The sequence below is a fragment of the Misgurnus anguillicaudatus genome, chromosome 1 (assembly GCF_027580225.2).
Source record: "Misgurnus anguillicaudatus chromosome 1, ASM2758022v2, whole genome shotgun sequence".
NCBI classification, from domain to species: Eukaryota; Metazoa; Chordata; class Actinopteri; order Cypriniformes; family Cobitidae; genus Misgurnus; species Misgurnus anguillicaudatus.
In genome coordinates this window covers 16,199,903-16,225,296 of record NC_073337.2, presented here as the reverse complement: position 1 = coordinate 16,225,296, position 25,394 = coordinate 16,199,903, and the positions used below count along the sequence as shown (strand labels likewise).

At 37.2% G+C, this 25,394-nt stretch overlaps 1 protein-coding gene across 2 annotated transcripts in view; it reads left to right on the top strand.

Moving 5' to 3' along the window:
- Positions 1-2,247: 2,247 nt before the first annotated feature.
- The window catches only part of LOC129432171 (thyrotropin-releasing hormone-degrading ectoenzyme), a 125,725-nt gene continuing 102,578 nt past the window's right edge, over positions 2,248-25,394 (top strand). Inside the window, exons 1-4 of one of the 2 annotated variants that reach the window (XM_055190393.2) lie at positions 2,248-2,420; positions 2,841-3,547; positions 6,079-6,352; positions 13,132-13,258. In XM_055190393.2, coding sequence (XP_055046368.1) covers positions 2,856-3,547; positions 6,079-6,352; positions 13,132-13,258 — 1,093 coding nt within the window. In that variant the 5' untranslated portion in view covers positions 2,248-2,420; positions 2,841-2,855. Of the gene's footprint in view, positions 3,548-6,078; positions 6,353-13,131; positions 13,259-25,394 lie in introns of both variants that reach the window. The other variant, XM_055190392.2, reaches the window with a different exon arrangement.

Genomic DNA, 25,394 nt, shown 5'->3' with positions numbered 1-25,394 from the left:
TGTTTTAGCTCTCTAAAGAAATTAGCCTCTGTGTCACGGCAATCGCAGCTGCCCTCGAGGACATTTTTTTATTTAATTAAACCCTTTACACTCCCTCAAGACTGATCTTGTGGTATGTATGGCACAATTTTGTGCAAAGATGCCACATGGAAATTGGTTATTTTTCAGGTTCATAGCTCCATTTCCATATTATCCAAAGATTTCACAGACATTCCATATCTGCCTCATTATTTCGTAAAAATAGGTTTTAAATTCCAGAGAGGTAAGAGGGTGTAGAGGATCTTAAAAGGATGAGAATCTAAATGCAATTCCTGCCCGTTCTAGTTTAGGGAATTCCAATTCCGAATACAATCAGTTCATTTACAACCAAGCACCATTATTATTTTCACTTCATCTCACATATCTTTACACCTCAGCTTCTTTCTCACAGCTTCTTCAATAGTCTCTGCACACACTTGCTGCTCTCCTTCCATTGTGCTGCTTAACCAGCCATGCCAACTGCTGCAAATTGAGAGGATTATTTGGAGCCGTCATGTCGATCAAAGAGCCACCACTGGCCTTCCTTTATGAAACAGACTGTAAAAACAATGTGCGCGTGAGATGTGCAAAGTTAAAGTGACATGAGGTGTTTGATGTGTGTGGGTCACTGTTTAAAGCTTTTATGGATGGAAGATGGATGAACACTTGAAAGAATAAATACTCCAAACAGGTTGTTCAGACATTTTTCATTGCTAATAGATGTTGATGATATATTGCAAAGCGTCTCAGAAACTATCAAATTATTGCTGTGTTTGTTTGCACATGCCAGTGAGTTTGACACAAACCAACTAAGGCAACATGACTGCTTTTTTTTTACCAACGACATATGCAGTAATAGTGTGCATGAGGTAGTACTGAAATTAGACATTGTTTAGGGTTGCTTTTGTTTCAGCACCATGGACAGCAGCCTTCAAAAAAAGGTTGCAGCACATACTTAAAGTACACCTATTTCATTCCTAAAAACAACGTTATTTTGTGTATTTGGTATAATACAATGTGTTCACGTGGTTTATGGTTAAAAAACACAATATTTTCCGCATACCGTACATTTTTTTAGATCCAGATGTCACTCTCTTCTTGAAACACACGGATTAGAAAAGCTCTGTGTCCCTGATTGGCCAGGTAATCTGTACGTTGTGATTGGCCTACCTCTGACGTCAGCTGGAAATGTGACGCTCCTTACCATGTTTGAAAGATTCGATCACAATGCAATGCTAACTTACAGGCTGACTCCGAAGCGGGAGGAATTATGATCATGTCAGTCTTCTCTACGTCACCAATCCTAGGAAGTAAACTGTTGCCTACAATCCGTGTGTTTGTTGTAGTCCGAGAAAAGAGATTTATGTTGGAGATGATAACTCGCGTCATCGTTTTCTTTGGGGTTTGTACCTTTTGCATATCGTTAACATGTACTACCACACACTTACACACCAAAGGAAATGTAAAATCTGACCATTTGTGCTCTTTAATCTTATGCATATTTATAAAAGTGAAATCCTGTCCAGACAGCCAAACACACTTTACAGCACTACACTTAATTACATAGATTAGTATTTGCGCTACGGTTTCAGCAGTAACAACATAAACAAGCGGCTGTCGTGGTCTGCACGTAACTTCCGGTAAACTCCGCTAAGAATAAATAACAACAAAGTTCTTTAAACGTAGTTGATTTATATAAAAAGCAAAAAAACAACACATAGATTACCTAGGAAACCAAAACATTTGTTATTTTCAAAAAGACATTTGTTCAAGATAGCAGTTTAAAAAATATATTAAATTTATTATTAATTAAAAAAACAAAACCGGAAGTAAAGTACGGATCCAGACGTCTATCGCATGTGTGTCCGATGAAACCGTCTATACAAAAAAAAGGTCCTGTTCATGTCAGGAGATAACCACCAGCAAGAATAGTAAAGGGACTTTGTTACATACCATTAAATAAACAATTTACCTTCACTGAAATGCTAATGTTGCGTATATGTGTAATGTAAATGAAATTTGACAAGTCATTTGAAGCATTTGTCATAGTTCTGTTATTGAATAGTATTTGTTTTACAATTACATTCCCTCAGTTCAGCACAAATTCAGCATATAAGATGGAAATACTGGAGTGGAGTGAATTTCTGTACACCAGAGAGAGAGAGAGAGAGAGAGAGAGAGAGAGAGAGAGAGAGAGAGAGAGAGAGAGAGAGCACCACTGGTTGAGGGAGGAGGACGCCTCACAGAGAGGGAGAAACAGCGATGAGGATGAAGGCAGGTGAAATGGAGAGAGAGAGAATGGAAATACACAACTCTTCTGATTTATTATGAAGCAGGTGTGCCGGAACTTAATGCACATCGGACTCAACAAAGGAGAAATCGTGGATTTGCGGTGATGTGCGGTATGAACCCGTCTGCATTTTACTGTATGAGCTCCAGCATCTGACTGCCCGCGCGATTTTATAGAATTGTTTGACAAAACCAAATTGCGATCTTTTTCAAATTTTAGCGAGCATTTATTCATTTGTATGTTGTGCATTGCGTACCGGTATGTTTTTTAAAACTTAGTATTTGGGACAACATCCAAAATTTCTACCCCTTGTGTGGTTTTGGTACAATCTTTGGGTGATTTATCGCCATTTATACCCGCCCGTTTTTATCTGGAGTTTATAAGTTGGCGCGCATAAACGTGTAGTAGATATATAGCATAAAAAATAACTTTATTTAACAGAATTGTTTAGCAGCAACAAGAAACGCGTTTAAAACATTCGTATATTTTAGTAGCCTATGTCTAACGTAGTGTTAACACCGTTTTAATGCAGTGAACATTCGTGCCAATGGGGATTGAGGACATGAGCATGAGGAACGGCCGGACTTTGTCCGATCAGTGGGCCGACAGCGTGGTGGTCCGACCCCGGACTACCGAACAGCACATCACGGTGCACAAGAGACTCGTGCTGGGCTTCGCCATCTCCATCCTCACCCTCATCATCGTCACTGTCATCGCCATCACGCTCAGCGTCAGCTTCGAGAGATGCGCAGCGGAGAGCAGCGGGACTCTGATCGGTAACGGGTCTAGCAACAGTAAGTCCAATCAGTCCCGGGACAGAAACGGGATCAGTCACAGAGAATCAGAAGATGGTCAGCAGCCGTGGAAACATCTGCGGTTACCGGGCACCCTGCGCCCTCGACACTATGACCTCAGACTGTCCGTGTACATGGATAATTTCACTTTCTCCGGTCAGGTGAACATTGAGTTTGAATGCGTTAACTCCACTAAGTTCATCGTGTTGCACACAGACAGACTGGAGGTGAATAAAGTGCTGGTGTATTCAGACAGTAAGAAAACCGGCGTCATGAGGATCCACCGACGCTTTCACTATCCGCCCAACCAGGTGTATGTGATCGCGCTGCACAGAGAGATGAAGCCACTCAGAACATACAAGATCAACATCACATTTGATGCACAGATTGAAAATGAACTCTTAGGATTTTTCCGCAGCTCATACGTGCTACATGGAGAAAGAAGGTAATGTGCCATGTAATGCAAGTGTCAAACTCTCCAATACATTCATGATCAAATTTTGAGTAATGACCATAATGTCCTTCAAAATGATTATAGCATTTTGTAGAATTAATCGTTATGGGAAAAAATACAACAGTTTGTTACGGTCTTTGAACCTGATTGAAAGAGCAGCTCTGTTCCAAGAGTCATGTAGTCGAACTGAAACTTTATGCATACCCCTTAAGAAATAGGAACCCTTAAGAAAACAGTTTAAACAACAGCAACAACAAAAACATGGATATACTATGGTTCCTGTAGTAAAACCACGATTTTGCCAATGGTAATCAATACACAAAAACATGGTTAGCCTACTCATAATATAATATAATATTTTACAACTAGGTTGTTGAATGCTTTATTCTGATTAGTTGAGAAATGCTCCACAGGTGTTGTTCTGTAAAACGCACAGTCGCACACAAATACAATTGACTTAGTATTTTTCCCTATTATGAAAGTAAATGGTGATCCTGCTTCCTGCTTGATTACAAATATTTTCCTTCTTCGTCTTAAGCAGAACAAAGAAATGTATTCACTCATCATAACTCATTGTAACTAATGTACAAACCAGAAATTAAGCTCTGTTTTTTGCAAAGGCGTACTAAAGGGTTAGTGGTGCCACATCAACATTAAAAATAACAATTTTTACCTTCTTGCAAAAGGAAAAACCACCAACGATCAAGAATGCATGATTAATCTCATGGCTTTGCAATCGAAAAATGTAGTTATAATGGAAGTCAATGGGTGCTTTTTACCCAAATCAGTGACATTACTTATGAACTTGGCAATTAAAGAGTTAAAATCATGGCATTTTTGTAAACATTTGATAGTTTTGATCAGTACTGAGGTTGATTAGACAGATTTATTAAAAATATTTATCTGATAAATTTTTACAGCCGTTTTGTTGCTGCTAACAGACACAAACAATCTGAAAGGGTAGTAAATTTGCCTGTATATTGAATTTTTGAAAATTTTCTAAGCATTTTCTCAAAATGTGTGTCAATATAAGATTTCAAGAATCTATTTGCTGAAACAGAGAAAGTTGTGGCCAAATTAAGACAACCCCCCCCCCCCCCCCCCACAGTGACTGTTAAAGGACAAGTTTGGTATTTTACACGTAAAGCCCTGTTTTCAGATTGTTTATGATGAAATAAAACGGTTTTGACTGAAATTTGGACATATGATGCTGGCCCGAGAATTTTCGGGTGTTTCTTGTATCACCTTCCACCTCTATAATGGCTCTATAGATGCACAGGAACAATTTTTTCTAAAATGCATTAAACTTTCGTTTACAAAGACGTGAAACTCACCGAGTGGTCAGGGGTGTTCACTGATATGCTCACACAAAAATCGCTTTTTGCTTTCTAACAGGTGTTTTAGCATTTGTTGTAAACTTGTGGATGTATTTTTCCAAACGCCTCACATCCTTATATTCTTCCGTTGAGAGCTTGAATAATAGACACTCCAGCCCAGTTGGTGGCGATAATCCACCTTTGCCAATGGCAAGAATACAAACAAGGTTCCTAGCGCGGAGTAATACCGTACCTCACAGCACATCTAATACAAGTCAATGGAGCTGGACAAAAACTACGATAAAACCTGTTGGAATGCGTATTTTGCAGCGATTTTTGTGTGAGCATATCAGTGAACACCCCTGACCACTCGCTGAGTTTCATGTCTTTGTAAACGAAAGTTTAATACATTTAAGGAAGGATTGTTCCAGTGCACCTATACACCCATTGTAGAGGTGGGGGGGTGATACAACAAACACCCGAAAATTCTCGGGACAGCATCATATGTCCAAATTTTAGTCAAAACCGTTCTATTTCATCATAAACAATCTTTATGAAACAGGGCTTTAAGTGTAAAATACCGTACTTGTCCTTTAACATCTTGAACAACCCATAAGGGCCAGCAATGTTGTCTTCATGTAGTAGGAAGAGAATATATTTGTGAACAACACTTAATTGTTAAGTCTGGTGGAAATTGGAAAACATCTTATCTAGCTGAACGTGAATGTAAAGTGTTGCATTTAAACTAATGTTATAAATACTTTGGATTTCTAAAACACTCTCAGAATTCATTGTTTTAACAAAACCTATATGCAAGATCAATATTTGCATTTTATTTGTTTAATGTTTTGATGGTGTTCTGTTACAGATGTGAAAAATGTTTACAGCTGTAACAAAAAATGAAACCTAAAAAACAGTAAAAATCTTTAGATCTTTAGTTTTTCTCTCAGACCTGTTGACATTTAATGTGTTACGTCCATTAGTAGCTGTGACTCCAAGCTAAAATTGCCCATCTACAACCAAAAACGCGCATTTACTTTTTATTTCTATTGATAATTGAAGAGATGATGATCCAACAGTCAGAGATTATCCGTTTAAAGTCAATCAATTAATATTAATGAGATTGCTTTTTATATTAAATACCTGAACCACTATAATGTCTCGTTAATCTTTCCCTTTTTCTCTATTCCTGTTATAATTCTGCAGGTATCTTGCTGTGACGCAGTTCTCACCCACTCATGCCCGAAAGGCCTTCCCGTGTTTCGATGAGCCAATCTATAAAGCCACGTTCAGAGTGAGTTTGAAACACGAGAGTTCGTATCAGTCCCTGTCCAACATGCCAGTAGAGGCGTCCACATCGGACACAGATGGATGGGTGATCAACCATTTCTCCAGGACACCGCGCATGTCCACATACTACCTGGCCTGGGCGGTGTGCAACTTCACCTACAGAGAAGCAGTAACAGATAATGGAGTTGTGGTGAGTGCATTTTATGCAGTGAGATTATGTAAAAGGAAGTTAGATGATTCCTCATTGGCTTTAACTGTGCAACATCGATCAGCTTCATATTAATGTAATGAATCTCTCTTCTTTATATCAGATCATGGTTGCCATGCTGACTGTAAAGTTGCTTTTGTCTAGAGCATTTATACTCACACCTTGGGTTGTAGCAGTTAGCCACGCTCTAGCTTACCCCATCAATCTTCAAAGTGGCAGTGTAGCCCCCTTATGCCATCCATCAAAAATGTTTGGCTGTGTGCAGTGAGAGGAAAGATTGTGGGGGAGAAACATTGGCGATGGGAGTGAAGTTATTAGTCTGGGTTTATGGCGCTAAAATCATCTCCCACACATACATGCATAAATATCTGTTCAGACCCCGCAATCCATAGCTGGTTGAGAATTATTGAGTCAATCCACACAGTGGCCATCATGATAATGCCACTGGACGTCTATGTAAGTAATAGCCATAAAGGTCCAGTTTTGATATAGTTGGAAAAAAATGCTAAAATCCAGATTATGATGGCATTATTGCAAAGGTTTTAAACTGAAAGACAGGATTTCCAGGTGACTGCTCTTCCGAGGGGCGCAAATTCAAAAGATGTGTTCGGAGTGTCATGTGTGTTGCTTGTGTTTTCAAAATATGTGTTTGTTGCATTATGTGAACCATGTGCATCATGTGTTTTGTCAAAAAAAGGGCCTGCTGGGAACGCGTCAAACCGTTTATGATAAAAGAGACACTCACATTTACAAAATACACGCAAGACACTTACTTAACAGTAAAGTCTGATTACGCATGAGATTATGCGAGTATCTGGCAAACGCGAGCATCTCTTTTATCATAAACCCTTTAGACGCGTCTGCAGCAGGCACTTATTTTTACAAGACACGTGATGCACATAGGTCCACTCAACACGTATTTTGAAATTACGAACCACACACATGACGGGCTACATACATGTTGTGACAAACTTCGCATCGTGCGCCCTCGAAAAAAGAAGTCACCGGCCTGCACTGAGGACTACTATACCTACCCGGCCCCAGCAAAACTCATGGTCCTATCATACATGGAAATGATAACTGTGTCAGGCTTAAACTAGCAAGAAAACGAAAAGCATTGCACCGGGTATGCTGCGTTTTTTTGCTAGTTTCAGCCTGACACAGTTATCATTTCCATGTTCAGTGCCACGTTATTTAAATAGCAAATGCATTTGGGCACATTGTGCGAACACATCTGGAAAACAAGGTGTGTTCAGACGCATTGTTGGCACATTGGTATTTTGAGGCAAAGAAAATACATCATTAACCAACTAAAACCTGGTCTAAAGTCAATGGCGCACTTTTTTTGTTATTTAAAGACCGCGTTAATAATATGCGCCTCTAAATGGGATGAAAACATGGGTACACATGGATGCGCAGTAGTGCACAAATATTTTTAAATATAACAAATTAAAGAATTAAAATGTACAAGATTATTATTGTGTCTCTTGGACATAAATGAGAACAAATTACAAAAGCTTCACCTGTAAGATTTATTTGCTTTAAAAAAAGTGCAAATATTGCATTTATTTTGAAATGTTTTTAAATGCTATCCCACAGATTCATTGTATATGATGACTTTGTACCTCTGGATATGGTGAGATGAGAACCATAGTAATATTTTTCAAAAAAACAAAACACACCCATTATTTATTTCAAGAATAGGAACAACCCTTTTAGACGGTGCGCCAGGCGCACACACCATTTACCCATCATTAATAGGGCTGTGCATCGATGCATCGCGTTCCCCATTAAAAAGATCTGTCTAAAATCGATTCTGAATCACAAGGTTGTGATTCTGTGTTTCATGCGCAGTTTGTGCGTGTACTACGGCTCTGTGATCAGTAGGAAGTCCTAATCAATCTAAATTCACTATGAGTTTGAGTCGTTTATAACGTGCATTTAAAAAGCAACACTCGTTAACACAATCATTCAAAATATTCTTTATTATCATGAAAGTACCTGAAACAATTTGAAGAACAGCGATATAAATATGCCTCTAGATATTTCCTGGAATAGCGTTTATAATGATACTTCTTCGGTGGCACAAATGGTGTTTCTGTATGAGAGCACCCTCTGGCTTTTGCATGTGGCAGCATTTCACCGTAATTCATTAAAATTCATGCATTGAGAAAACACGCATTTGCACGATTTATTTTCCAAGCCCTAGTCTATAAACTAGCAAAATTTGGATTCGGACACCCCCTAAGTGCACTTTAGACCATCTTTAAAATAGAGTCCACACGACCGAAAAAACACCTGCAAGCACAAAGAGAAACACTTGTCTCCCAGTGCTAGCTAATACCCCCAAGCCAAATCAACCTCCAAGCCAATGTGGCCTTGACCAATGTGCTTACAGACTCACAATTTCTTACATTAATAAATAATTTTATAAAAGTATGTATATTGTGAAGTAGGACACTTCTAAAAAAATCTATCATTTTACTAATTGTTAACTGGTATAACGAGGTTAAATAAAGGACATTTGCAATTTGATTTGCATTAGAGATTGGATCACACTCAGAATTGAACACTGCATTGGCTGTGATGGGTCTCTGCTTAAGTCCTAGTCACATATCATTTATGTCATTAAAAATGCCGAATGGTCTTGTAATATCCCAATTAAAATTCTGCACGGGTATACTAAATGTGCTCATTATGTATTCATGGACTAACTTACACGATCAAGGAAAATGTTTACTGTGTTTAATAAGTAAACTGATGAGTTTAGCAGTAGAATACAAATACCTCTGAAACATTTTAAAGCTAAAGTGAACTCTCCTGAAAAACACAGCTTAGATAAGTCCTAGATGGTTTATTCTAGTTCTGGTCCAGATTGTCAACATGAATGATTTTTCTGGTAAAAAAAACTAAGTTCCCAAAACCATGGAATCAAGGAACCATAGTTCATTCAATTTAAAATGAGAAAATTAAACACAGGATTGGATTATTACAGGAGTGAATTTTTTATAAGGGGTTTCAATTATTATTCATACACAGATATATAACAAGGATAGAGTATAATAACTTAACAGGTTGTTGGTATCAGGTAAAATGTTTTCTTCTCAGTGTATTGACTGAAGCTTCAGAGCACTTCATCTGTTCATATGCTAGCAAAAAGAGTTTGTGTGATCACTGCTGAGCTATTAAAGTTCAATTAACCCTGTTTAAGTCATCCATCAAGATGCCTTCAACCAAACCAAACAATCAAACAAGCATTAACAAATGAAGCAGTCAGCACTAGCATCAAATGAAACCATCTGCACAATGGCTGAGTAATGAAGCATGAGCCGTTTGTATAATTACAGGTTGCTTTAAAGTAATATTGATTTGATTGAGATTTGAAACACGTCCACAGTCTTAAGTGCCCTCACGTCATCTTTATTTCAGTCATAGAGCAGATCGATACAGAAGCATCATGTGCGGTATAAAAACATACTGTAATGTGCATTTCGAAAACAATGTCTTTAATCCTACTTGTTTTGTATTGTAACCATGTTAGGCTGAATTTCAAGGCCTTACATTCTTACTACTATACATGGATGCATGCTGAAAAAAACTGAAAGCCGCTGGTATCATTTTAACTGTAATGTAATGAATTGTAAGTGGTCAGAACACAACTTATTCATTTTGAAATATGAAATAATGCATCTTTAAATATGTCATACTATTGATACTGCACTGTATTTTTTTAACTATAAGAGAAAAATGGATTTAATGCAGGAACTTTAAATATTTGATCAGATCAATGAAGAATTATTTTATTTTTGTGTGTGTTTCATAGTATATCATCCTTTTATTACTATAAAAACTGCTTGTGTCTCACCCTTAGATTTGTGTAAAGCTGTGGTCCGACCTGGAGCAAATGAAAAGCTAAAAATGATGACAAAAAGCCATTTCCACAATGGGACTTCATGTACATTAAATAATATTACAGTAGAGATGTCTCCAGTTAACTAAAAAGCAAGACAATTTCCTATAAGAGATTAATGAATTGACTGTCAAGATAATAACTATTTGGTTTAGAAATGAAAATGTTGCATTTATGCAAGATATGTATTTTGGAAAGTCTATTTCCTATTGCTTGGTCGCCTGTTTCTTCCATTATTCTTCCTGTGTGTTTCTTGCTACTCATTCACTCATTGGCTCATTCGGGGCATGAAGGCAGCTCAAGGACTTGCATCCGGACAGCCTTCATAGGCATGGAATTTAGTTTGAAATATAAACAGAGAAAGCCTTTGTGATAACTAATCCCATATTTGAAAACTACAATATGAATTTCTCATTAGAAATTCAATTAAAAGGTGTAAAAAGTGAAATTATTACTTTATTAACTATAAATTGGAAGGCAGCATTTTACAGCCTTCAGACACAGCTGTTATGTTTTGCACATTTATAGCTGACATGTTTGTGTCATTATTGGCTGATATTTTTGGCTGTTATATGATGAGTTCCAGTTCTTAGTTTCTTGTAAATAAATCTATGTTTAGATGATAGCCTTACTCTCCAAGGCTTTTTTTGGGACAGGTCTTTTGTGACAGATTGTGACAATAAAAGTGTGTCTCAGCAGTTAGTTACAAGAGCCTTGATCGACTAAACTTTGGTACACGGATGACTCAATCTGCTGCAACACGATTGTCAGGTTGTGGTAAGAATTTATTAATAAAAAACCATTATTATTTTATTTATCAGCAACATTATTACAGTACATGACTAAAATTTTGATTCATTTACTGTGCGTTCAATTTATTTTGTTTTTAAGTAGAAAGGTATTGCTTAAGAGAACAAGCTTAAAGGGGACATATCATGTAAATCTGCCTTTTTCCTTGTTTAGGTGCTATAATTGGGTCCCCAGTGCTTCTATCAACCTACAAATGTGAAAAAAAGCAACCCAGTAACTTAGTTTTAGTAAACCATTCTCTGCAAGCATGTGAAAAAATAGGTTATTGAAATTTGGCTCCCTTGTGATGTCAGAAGGGGATAATACCACCCCTTAATCTGCACTATCCAACCACGGCCATGCAACTTGTTGCAGAGATCCACTCATTTGCATTTTAAAGGATACACCCAAAAACTCCACATTTTTGCTCACACCTACAAAGTGGCAATTTTAACATGCTATAATGAATGATCTATATGGTGTTTTGAGGTAGAACTTCACACATGTGTACTCTGTGGACACAAACGATTTATTTGACATCTTAAAAAAGTCTTGTGAAATGTCTCCTTTAATATCTAGACATTGTGTCATCAGGTGCGCTCAGCTACCTAACAAGAATCAGTGCAATGAGCCAATGAAAGTGCGATAAAAGGGCAGTGAGTTATGGTTGAATCTGGTCCTGTGTGAGTTTGTGCAAGTGAGAGTTCCCTTGAGACGAATGATATTGTAATTGAATCACCCAGTGACTGAAGCTCTCGAATCCATGGCCTCTTTGAATAGCCATGGATCCCCCAAGAGGCCATATGACTGACACGTTGTGCTGTGTCATGTTTAGGGCCGTGGAGATGTTGCCACAATAACAAACCGGTGTGCAACCACGGATCTCTAAAGTCTCTAAACGACAATGGCAAACACATTAAAATATCTCTTTTAGATTTTAAAGAGCACCTATTGTCTGATTCACGTTTTTAAATTTCCTTTGGTGTGTAGGTGTGTATTAGTACATGTTAATGATATGCAGAATGTACAAACCCCAAAGTAAACGATGACGAGAGTTATTGTCTCCAACGTAAATCTCTTTTCTTGGACTACAACAAACACACGGATTGTAGGCAACAGTTTACTTCCTGGGATTGGTGATGTAGTAAAGACCAACATTATCATAATTCCCCTGCTTTGGACTCTGCCTGTAAATTAGCATTGCATTGTGAGCGAATCTTTCAAACATGGTAAGGAGCGTCACATTTCCGGTTGACGTCAGAGGTATTTAGGCCAATCACAACGTACAGATTAGCTGGCCAATCAGGAACAAAAATAAGTGCGTTTCAGTAAAAGAGGGAAATCTAGAGCTACAAAAATGTACGGTATGTGAAAAATGTTCGTAACCATAAACCACACAAACACATTGTATTATACAAAATACACAAAATAATGTTGTTTTTAGCAATGAAATAGGTGCTCTTTAAAGACTTTATGCTGTGAACCTTGCATATTTTAAAAATGCAGTGTTTATTCGATATTGATGAAGCATATTGTCACCGATGTAAGTGTGACAACTTTCTTCTTCAATCAGACGATTTTGTGTTGTTTCCAGGCGCACGATTTAAAGATCTTGACACAGGTCTCCCAGAAATCCTGTATAATCCAACTAATCTGTAAATGCATTTCCAGTTAAGTGTGCCGTGTGCATTAGACATTCAGCCAATGGACATGAGGTCTGAGGCTGCCCTTACGAAAATTAACCATGTTTTTTTTGTGGTAAAAGTGTAGTAAACATGTTTTTAGTGTATTTATTACTTTTAGCAAAACCATAGATTTACTATAGTAACCATGATTTAACAATAGTTTTTGAAAACCATGATTGCCAAAATCATGTTTTTTTTCTGTGGTAACCATGATTTCACTACATTAACCATGGCTTTTCGGTTTTAACTGTAGTAAAACCATAGTTAATTTTCGTAAGGGTGAGATAGAGAAACCCCAAGGAAAAAGTTGCCATACAAAAGTTCCTTCATCACCTGACACCATTTGACTTTGGTTACTTTTGTCTCATATCGTGTAGATTCGGCTGTACGCCAGACCTGACGCCATCCAGAGCGGATCAGGAGACTACGCTCTGCACATCACCAAGAGACTCCTGCAGTTCTACCAGGATTACTTCAAAGTCAAATATTCCCTTCCTAAACTAGGTAAGAGGGCTTCTGTTTTGTATGGCTGTAGTTTTGTGTTTGATGTTGGGAATAAATGTTGTTTCATAGGACACAAGTTGATTTTTCATTGTTCCTATTGTACTAAATTCTGTATGGTAGAAAATGAGTATCAGTAGTAACTTTGTTTATTGATACTAAAAGCATTTTAGGCCTGATTGAAGTTGTGGTATGTGGGATTTCGAGCATACATGTGAAGTTATGCATTTGTGGGTTTAAATGTATGCGGTAGACAAGCTTACATCAGACCATCTCTGTGTCTGTGACTCCCTCCATTGGGTTCATGTTAGTTTGGTGTGTTCATTTAAATATAGGCATTGATCTTGCTGGGTTTCTGTCTGTCTGTTTGTAAACTGTGGTGGTGAGACTGGTTGGATGTGGTCCAGGTTTGGTTGAAATGAAACTGTGGCGTGATTCACATGAATGTAAAAGCTGTCTGTACTCGGGACTATGTGCAATTTAAACAGAACTGCAAATTATTTGCATTTATTTCATATATATTTTCACAATACATTATTTCACAATACTGCTTTCAAATCAGTTTTGCAGAGAATTGATGTTTTTACATTTCAAAACCAGCAAAGCTACCTTCTCCTGGAGACCCGATGAAATATGCTATCCGAGAAATGCAAGGGTAAGGGTTAAAATAATTACAAATCCTCAGTCTGAAACAAGATCAATACTGTGGTGGGTGCCGGATTCAGATCAGAGCAAATGTGCCCAGTGAGAAAAGCAACTTAGATATTTAGTGGTAAATAAGGAAATAGTACCAGTACTTCTATTGTAAACAGCAATGTGGCTATAAGGTACCTGATCAATAGACTGTAATTGAATTGAATTAAATAGGCCTAATCACTGGTCATACAGGGCACAGGATACAGGATGATCAATAACTAGCTGACAGCCTGCATTATATCATGTAAGTTGTTGGATTGGCTTTTTGGAGGGGGTTGCCCGGTTTGGACACAAACCCAAGTCCCTGTGAGCCAACAGCTCAGATGTTAAAATCTCACGTAAAGGACACAGTTTGTGCAGAGAACCTGTTTATTTTCAAACAATGAGCTGAAGATACGTTTTCCGTGTTAAATTTAGGCATAAAATGGTTTCAGCGTAAATTACGGCCTCATCTAAGAAACAATGTGAACAAAATTTACGCTAAAGGCCCTATTTGTGTGTTGAGTGTGGCAGTAGTTGTAGCCCTTCTATTCTCCAAACAGAAACATTTTGTCATTCTGCTCATGCAAGACAAGACAAATATACAGAGAAATTAAATCAAAGTGTCCAGGTTAAGTACAGCATGCAATCAACAGATCACATGTTGGCTCAAGTCCTTGCAAAGCACAAGGCTGCACATTTTTACAAAGCCTTTTCACTGAAATTATGTGCATTTCTGAAGGGGCGTTCACACTATGGATTACAACTAAACTATAAAATATGTTTTTTATCTTTTTATATGAAAGAAAATAAAGCGGATTTCACACCGCAACTATAACTTTAAAAGATACATGGAACAATATCATTGGGAACACTATCTGAGCGATTTTTTTCTAAGTGATGAACCATAAACCATGGACGGCCAATCAAATCTAATCGAATTTAAAGTGCTTCGTATTTGAAATGACAGACTACTCTTTGCTGAGGTCCATAACATAAAATTATCGGAGGTATCCAGCGCTGTTGCAGTGAAATGGACTACCTAATGTTTTATTCTACTACATTGACTACACCAATAGAAACACAAATGCACTATTTAGATATAAAAAACACAGCATTCTGAGGACATTTGCTGGTTATAGCTGCTGTAAATGCATCAGGAACAGCTTATTTAAACGCGTACTGACATGTAAACAATTGCATAGTTTTTAATAAAAGAATATCTATAATATTTGCAATTAACTCATTCCCCGCCAGCCTTTTTTTGAAAAGTTGCCCACCATCATTTTTTATGATTTTTACAAAAGTTTCCAAAAAGTTTCTAAAAATATATAAACAAAATATATAAAATGGAAGAACAGACCCTCTGCTTTCAATCAAACGGGATTTTTTTTGTTTTCTCTGCTTATTAACTCTTAAATATGGGTATTTTTCTTCAAAAATATATTTTTTAGCAAAAATCTGAAATAATTGCATTTTTGTGAAGGAATTCTGTTTAGAGTTTGCTTTTCAGAACGATTATCAAAAACATACACGGAGTGTAAAATTAATAAATATTTTTGCTTCAGTTTTTTTATAAATTGGGTAAGTGTATAATAGTGGATAATTGCGATATTGCACATTACTATAAAAACTCATAAGGAACAAATTTTTTCATGCAAATTTTTTCTCTTAATTGACGAGATAACTCGTCAATGGCGGGGAAAGAGTTGAAGGTAAATGATTTATGCGAGTACTGTGGCACGCAAGCAAATTAACATAAAGTTATGGTCTAGCAGTGTGGATGCTAATATAGTTATTGATACCGTCAACATTATGGTTATCGTTAAAACTTCGCAAAATACCAAAATATGGTTAAAATATTGCAAAAATGACCATTAAGTGTTGTTTCAATTTTTTGGCCTTACCTTAATTTAAAAGGTTTTTGTATAATCATGTTGGAATTTTTTAAGTCATACTTATATATTTTTTATATATAATATTTCACTTTTGTCAAATTCTCAGATCACATGTTGGCTCAAGTCCTTGAAAAACACAAGGCTGCACATTTTTACAAAGCCTTTTCACTGAAATTATATGCCTTTCTAAAGGGCTGTTCATACTATGGACGATACCTATAAAAATTTGTTTTTTATCATTCTATATTAAAGGGAATAGTGGATTTCACACCGCAACTATAACTTTAAAAGATACATGGACAATATCATTGGCATCACTATCTGAGCGATTTTTTTCTATGGACGGTCAATCAAACCTAATCAAATTTAAAGTGCTTTGTATTTGAAATGACAGACGACTCTTTGGTCTTTGCTGAGGTCCATAACATAAAATTATCGGAGGTATAAAAACTCATAATGAACACATTTTTCATGCAAATTTTTTCTCTTAATTGACGAGATAACTCGTCAATGGCGGGGAAAGAGTTGAAGGTAAATGATTTATGTGAGTACTGCGGCACGCAAGCAAAATACCAAAATATGGTTAAAATATTGCAAAAATGACCCTTAAGTGTTGTTTCAATTTTTTGGCCTTAACTTAATTTAAAAGGTTTTTGTATTGTCATGTTGGAATTTTTTAAGTCATACTTAGTAAAATAAGTATATTTTATATACAATATTTCACTTTTGTCAAATTCTCCGTAGTTTATGTTTGAGAAAGCCTAAGCATTGTTTTTTGGAGATTTACTGTTTTCTACATAAAATCATCCTACATAAAGAAGATTCTGTGAAAATAAATGTAACCTTTAAATCTTTAATATTGACATGTAATGTTAATGTGAAATCAATTAATTAAAATCAAACTTTGACACTCTTAATCTCACAATTGGATAAAACTTTTGCGTGGATTTCACAGACAGGGTCACATTTTAAGCACATTTCTAAATGATTCAAGTATTATTTATCACGATTTTATATTCCTGCTACGCTGTGAGTGATTTATGACATCTTTAAGAATAGGACATTGGTTCTAAGAGTTATGATTTAATAGTAACCCATCTCCTTAATGTGTCTAAAAATCATTGTGTATAGCTGTTGAAAGCATTTGCTAACACTTTTGCAGTCTAAATGACTATAATCAATTATTTTGTTACCCCTATGACCAATGGCATTAAAAGCACAACACTCCCTTTTTCATTTATCTCTTCATTTCTCTCTCTCTCTCCCTCTCTCTCTCTCATCATGTGTTGCTCAAGAAACGAGACAGTTGAATGTTTAGCATGTCCTTTGAGAGGGAGTTGTTATATCTGAGATATTGATTTACAGTAAGTGATGTACAGTAAGTGCTTCTCAAAGAGAGATCAATGATTAAAAAAGCTGAGCTGGTCCAATTTCTTTTTGCATCTTGATAGCGCCATGCGAGTGACAGGTATGGACAAATGTAAAAGGAAATCGAAGCCATGACAAATATCAGTTTAATATACATTTGCCCTTGCAGAAGATGCAAAAGCATGTGTGTTTTTACAGTATATTGTTCATTTCTGATTGTTGTTCTTCATAAGAAAGTGTTACACCTGGAACATGTTTTTGGATTAACACATGCTTTAGTTCGAAAACAACATTTTTATCATACATCATCATGATCACAGTGAGTCTCAAACCCAAAACCCTAAAAAACACCTACCTATATCTCTTTATTCAGGAAATTGTCCTAGTATGGCCAATCACATTATTTCTGCATACACAGAGTTCCAAGTGACCTTCAGATTTAACTTTAACCCGGTGCATGATGGAAATGATGGCATTTATTGTGCACTCTCAGAAATAAAGGTGCGTAAAGGTAAAAAAGTTGTCACTGGGGCGGTACCTTTTCAAAAAGTACACTTTTGTACATAAAGGTACATACTGGTACCTCAAAGCTAAATATCTGTACCTAAATAGTTCAGAGATGCAGAGATATTGAGGTGTGGAGATTTTTCATTTATTTATGCTAATATTTGCACAGTTAGCCGCCTCTGCAAGGTCACCATTCACTTCACAATTCTGTTTTTATCCTTCACGCCATTATTTATTATAAATACAACCTGTGACACTTCATGGCTTTTACTTTCCTGTGCCCTCTTTATCCTCTTATTTCCTCTCTCTCTTTTTCACTTTCTGTCTAAATATCTCATGATCCTACTTCGTGCTTTAGTGACTGTGACCTACTGCAGTGCAAAGATGACTATATCAGTCTCTGATAATAATGTATTATATTATAGCTAATCATCAAGGTTGAATGAGGGACATTTTCGAAAGTAAATTCACCATCGGTATGAATGTGACAGTCAATAAAAATGATGGATGTTTCACTAGAGGTGAAAAATGTGGCACATTATAGAAGAAACACTAAGTCATCGCATGACTGATGAATGTGAATGGTCTTGTGTCTCTGTGTGTTTCCTTAAACCTAATCTTTGACCCTTAAACTATAGAAAGATTTCTAAAGGTGATTAAATAATATCATATTCCCTACTACTATCTTCAGTAATGATGAAGTGCATTGTGTGCATTAGGGGTCGTCAGGGGTGGAAAGAGTACTGAAAGTACTGTTATTCCCAAAAATGTACTCATAAAAAGTATAGCTCTTTGAAAAGTACTCATGAGTAGCGAGTATTATGAATGTTATGTGACTATGAATGTTGAAACAACTGTAAGACAGCACCCTGCAATATAAAATAAATAAATGAGCCTTAGGCCTAAAAAAAAAATTTGTTTGGTTCCGGTTTCCGACCGACCCTGCCAATTTATGTGCGACCCAAATTTATTTTATGAGCTTGGGGAAGAAATAATACACATTAAATAAATACACAAATAAAAAATTTTTTGAGGCGAACTATAATTTACCTTTTAGTACAGCACCGTTTTTGTAAAGCACGTGTCCTCCAGCAACAAACAAAGCAGCTACACAGTCGTTAACACAATAGTTCACAGATCGTTGTCGCCACTTACCAAAGCACTGGTAAAGTGGTAATTTTTGGTGTGCATTCGAGATGCTGTTTCGTGAACAGCAACGTGATCTTTTGCCCCGCCGAAAGTTGTAAATTACAGACAAAAAAAGACGAGCTGAACAACGATATGCAAGTGGGCTTTTCCCTTCCAGAGAGCACAAACCAAGGCTCATTTTTGCTGGCAGTAAGTGAATTATAATATTTGAATTTATGGTATTATGACCAGGGCTTGACATTAACACCGCCAAACGCGGATAAGATTTCGGCCGTAAGGCGGGTCTGTTTTCTTAAAAGTTATGCGAAATGATAAACAATACGCAATGCGACACTGGGAAACTACAACTTCCATGAGCATTCTGCACCCAGAGCAACGCACAGAGATCTGTTGAGAGACGCGCAAGCGATCAGCGGGGCGTTGCGGACCAAATAATCACCTTCCAGAGAGCGCGCGAGAGCTGATGGATTTGCGAATGCACAAGAGGACGCAGTCTGAGCGCATACACACTTCGGGAAAGATAAAACAATTGCATGGAAGTGATTGATTAGATATAAATTGCGTGCAAACTCTCAGGGCAAGAGCGAAGAGAAATTCAGCGCATCTGAATGCACACGAAATCAAAAGAAACCCGCCATCGAGAGGTTCGCGCATCATTTTAATGTAACAATAATGCCCTCCCGACATTTGTCATTAAAAGTCTTAAATCACTTTTATCAGAAACCATTTAGCTTATAAAATACATCTGCATGACAGTAAAATTAATGTACATATCTTGACAGTATTTACTGCTGTTGTTAATAAATATTTAAAGTGGTTATCGATGGGTTTTGTGTTTATCTTTTCAGTTTAGAATTAGTGTTTCTTCTACACCCCTGTTCTACTTTTAATATATTCATTCAAAGTTAATCTATTTATGCCTTAATTACTAGCATGTTTTTCATGCATCTTATATGATCTATACTGATATACCAGCTATATACCAGCTAAATGTTGTCTTAATTCGGGTAGTCAGACTGCATTTGAAATTCAGTCTGCATCTAATTTAGCAAGTAAATTTGCTCGAATTAACGTAATTTTAGGATGCCAAAGTCAAATTTAATCATATACAATTTAACTTTGGCTAGTACCTTTGAAAAACAACTAGCCACTTTGGCTGGTGAGCAAAAAAGTTAATGTCAAGCAGGGGCGATTCCAGGATTTTATAAATGGGGGGGCACAGGGGGGACCAAGAACCAGTCAGGGGGGGCCAATCAAAAAATTCAAATGAAAATAAATACTGGTTTAGAAAATATTAAGCATGGTTCACAAAATCTTGTGCAATGCCACATGTTCTAATATAGATGGTATTAATTTTTTGTATTTTGCATGGATTAAACAACAGTTCTGTTCCAGAATAGTTCACTTTAAATAAATTGTCATAATTTACTCATAGAATCTTAGTAGCCAGAAAGTTGATGAACCCCATTGACTGCATGTTATTTTGTTCCTACATATGAAGTCAATGGGATCCATCAACTGATTTTGGTTACCGGCATTCTTAACTCTTTTCTTTTTTATGTTCAGCAGAAGAAAGAAACTCATACAGGTTTAAAACAAGTTTAGGTATATGACCATTTAAATTAAGTGAACTGTTCCTTTAAGTAGGCTATCTACATTGCGTGTAGCTGGTATTAGTTAACATTCTGACATATCAGGATTTTGGGAAAATATTAGCCTACTTAAAAATTTGTTTTACTACTCTGTCTGATCTGACTTTCATTGTTTATTAGCCTATATTGTATTTTAACACAACTGAATGCTATTTTTACATATTATCTGATATGTTGTCAGACAACAAGAAAGAGTTTAAGCTAGTGACTAAACACGACCCAATAACACCTGGTGTTTAATCCAACCAGCTGTTACTTTATACTGCTAAAATCCTAATTTAAATGCGACATTGTCTGGTACAATTTACATTGAAGAGCTGATACGAGGTGATTTTGGATTACCTGTGTGTCTCATGCAGGGTTGATCTTCTAATCTGATTGTGTTTATGAGAGCTTTTAATTTTAAATGCGAGTGATAGTTTTATTGTAGATCGCGTACAGCGCAGACAATTCAGCGCAAATTCAAAAATATCAGATAATACTGTTAAGCGTGCGCGCGCATACCGCACCATAGGGAGGGAGAGAGAGAGCTCGTGCACAGAGAACTGGTGTGTGTGTGTGTGGGAAAACACTAACCTTTCGTTAGTCATAATACTCGATCAACCATCAGTAACATCTGTTGACTGTTAACTTTTACGTGAAAAGACAACGGAACCCAGTTGGAAAACACCGCCAACTTTTAACTCCTTCACTCAGTGTCAGGGAGGCACTGTCGAGGTTCCGCACGCAGCAGTGAGAAAGCGTGCACGCGAGAGAGAGAGAGGCGCTGCTGAGCGCTTGCAAAAGCACATGAAGCCGTTTTAAATAGTAAAATAAAATGTAAATGGTAATCATGGTAAATCTATTTGATTTGTGCCAGTATTGAGTCTGTGGCGGGGCGCCCTCCTTCTCGTTTGCACGAGTCTCAAATCAAACAGTGATTGACAATTGGTCCAATTGTGCGGTGGGTGTCGTGGTGTCTCTTTCCTCCTGTTTTAAAAACGCGCAACTACTGGGCTCGCTTCGTCTTCGCGTTCGCGCGAGTCTCAAATCAAACAGTGATTGACAACTGGTCCAATGGTGTGGTGGGTGTCTGACAACTGGTCCAATGGTGTGGTGGGTGTCATGCTGTCTCTTTCCTCCTGTTTTAAAAATGCGCAACTACTGTGCTCGCTTCGTCTGTGCGTTCGCGCGAGTCTCAAATCAAACAGTGATTGACAGCTCTCTGGTCCAATGGTGCGGTGGGCATTTTCAGGTTGACAGTAAATCTAGCTGGCCCAATAAGATTGGAGGGGGGGCACCAGGGGGGCCAATCATATTCCAAGGGGGGGCGGTGCCACCCCATGCCCCCCTTCTAGACACGCCCCTGATGTCAAGCCCTGATTATGCTACAAAGAGTTCCACTTTTATACTTTAGCCACAGGCTCACGTAAGATATTTTTCATATCATACAGACAGATTCAACACCGGCCTCCACATATTGCGTTTCGTTATTTATTTATTTTTTTACTTTAAAACACGCAGTGTATTCGTTCAGCTGCATTTACTGCTCTCTCTCTCTCTCTCTCTCTCTCTCTCACACACACACACACACACACAATTAAAAAGAGATAATCCGTGGAGATCCGTGGCTCTGCGCTGCGTGAGACAAACACGCAATATGGCCAAAGTCACCTCAAATATATCCGCTATTCAATTGAAATATTTAACAATTTCCTACCTATCCCTTGCTGCCACTGTAAAAAAAAATAAAAAATAAAATAAAATAAATTCCCTACCGACCCATGACCTAAACTGACAACCAACCGGAACCAAACTTTTTTTTTTATGCCTTGGCCGCCCATGACCCTGTCGCCAGTCCACCGCTTTTCCTTCCTTGGACAAATTTTGATAGGTACTGATCACTGCAGACCGAGAACACCCCATAAAGAGCGTCAGTTTGGAGATGCTCTTACCCAGTCGTCTAGCCATCACAGTTTGGTGGGCTGTTTTGGTGGCAAAAGGGGAACATAAGCAATATTAGGCAGGTGGTTATCAGTGTTTCCCACAGGATTTTGAGAGACTGTGGCGGTGGTGACGTCACACACCGATTAGCATATATGTGTCGTGTTTTACTCTTTGATCTGTCACATTATATTGCATTTTAACACAACTGAATGCTATTTTTTACATATTATCTGTTCTGTTGTCTATAAAATAGTGACTTAATCGGACCCAGTTACGACCCACGACCCAGTAACTCTTTGTTTAATCCAATCAGCTCTTTTTTTAACTGCTGCTAAAAATGCGACATCGTCTGAAAAAATCATCATACATTTACTTTGAGGCTGTACTGACGTTGCTTTTCTTATCAGTGTTATGAGTGTGTGTTATGAGCTTTTTTATTTTAAATACGAGTGGTAGTTTTATTGTATATCACGTGTACCGCAGAGGCGCGCTGAGCGCTCGCTGCAATGAATTAAGACATTTTAAATGTTTTAAAATTAAAATGTGAATTGGAATCATGAAAAATCTATTTGTGGCGGCCAGTGTTGATTCTGTGGCGGTCCACCACAGATAAATCAATGTATAAGAAAAACAAAGTGTTATAATGTTATTGCTTTATTTTTAACTGCTAATATTAGAAACATGCAATCAATAAATCAGTTCATCTAACATCATGATTATATGATCATTACTTACTGTAATAAAAAAAAATATATAATACGCGTAGTTATTTGCAATACATGGCCACATGAAAATATACTGTAACATGCTTTAGTATTTATTATAGTAAACTGTGGTTATTATAGTAAATAAAAGTGTTTTTGAACCTTGCTATATTAAATACTACTACAGTATTTGCTATAGTGTATCAATTACAGGGTTTCCCGCAGAAAATTTGTTAGTTGTGGTGGTATCGGGGCCGAGGGCGTGGCAATCAAAGGGGCGGGACGTATGCGTCATGATGAAAATTTAAATATTTGTATTTAAAACACTCAAATAAAACCTTAATTTTGAAGAAACTATGACACATACTAGATTATTAATGAATTAAATGTTTTTGCCTTTTTTTTTGGAAGACCTAGTTAAGGCGGTAGGGTTTCCAAGCTTAGGGGGGCCGCCTTAACTGAAATATGCTGCGGGAAACCCTGAATTATTATTCACAATAATTAATACTACAGAAATACAGTAGTATACATATACAACTTCTGGGGACTAATTGGCTAAACAAAAAACAGGTATCTCATATATTCTTTTGACAAGTTGTTTTTCTCACTTATAATATTGCTTCTGGAGTTCAGCTGTGCTCATTCTCTGCAATCAAAGCTTTGGCACCAGCATTTTGGCTGTATTGAAGTAAAACACAGTGAATTTAAGTGTGTTTATTCAAAGCTATGTGTGTGGTTGAAGCATGATAAAAGCTGCAGTATGATTTAGTTTGTTGGGTGGATGGGGGTGCAGTAAGAGTTGAAGTTTTGTATTTTGGATTGTCACAAGCTCAAGTCTTTTAGTCTCTCTTGTTGAAATGTACAACAGTCTGCTCTTATCAATTGAGACCACCATCTTTGTTGCCTCCCGCTGATACCAAAACCAGAAGCCGAATCACAGATGGAGACTCAAAACAGCCAGAAGGAACTCTGAGGTTTCCTTTTAAAAGATAGAAAGTAAAAATCAGAGATGGGTGAGTCCAGACATCAGATTATATCAGAAGAAATACCACAGAGAAACATAACTGTGATGTTTACCGCATAACATTTTCCCCAGTGTGAGCATCTTTCCCATGATCCTCTACTATCACTAGGACTAATATATTCTGACCATACTGCATGTCTGTTGTGAATCAGTTGCTGTTTGAAATTGTATCATTGCATCAGCGCCCACTTTGGTGTATGCCACCACTATATCAGTACCACCACAAAACATAAGAGAAGAAAGTAGTAGTTATGATTTTGTTTATTGTAGTATATGTATCACTAAAATCTGACTTTTCCACGTTCAAGTGCTATAATTGGGTCCTCAATGCTTTTATCAACCTAGAAAATGTGCTAAAGAACAACCCAGTAACTTAGTTTTGGTAAACCATTCTCTGCAAGCACGTGAACAAATAGGTCATTGAAATTTGGCTCCCCTTGTGATGTCATAAGGGGATCTTATTATAATAATACCACCTCTTAATCTGCACTATCCAACCACAGCACAACCATTTAGTGCAGAGAGTAAGTAAATAATTGACAGCACAATTGAGTGTTAATTTCAACAAACCACCATTATGGCGATCAGTGTTTGCATTTCATCAGCTCATTTGCATTTTAATGGACACACCCCAAAATGGCACATTTTTGCTCACACTTGCAAAGTGGCAATTTAAACATGCTATAATAAATTATCTGTAGGGTATTTTGAGCTAAAACTTCACATTTTGACATCTTCAAAAAGTCTTGTGAAATGTCCCCTTTAAGTGTATTGGCTGTAAAATGGCAAACACACTGCTGAGTTTGTGTTAATGATACTAGAGTCAGTGTAGATTTTTGCAATGGTAAGGACATTAACCCCCCACCCCAACAAAGATGAGCAGGTTTTAATTTGTGCATATTTCTGCTTCTTAACATAACAGAGAAAAACACCTTTAGTGGACATTAAAGGTGCAGTGTGTACATTTTAGCGGCATCTAGTGGTGAGGATGGAATTGCAACCAACGGCTTAGTCCACTGCTCACCCCTCGCTTTTGAATCACATAGCTACGGTAGCCGCCACCGGACAAACGTGTCATCGTCGGAGACAACTTAGTAAAAAAATGTATCCGTTAAGGGCTTCTGTAGAAAAATGGCGGCACAAAATGGCGACTTCCATGTAAGGGGACCCTCGGTGTATGTAGATAAAAAGGTCTCGTTCTAAGATAATAACGGTTCATTATGAAAGGTCTTTAAT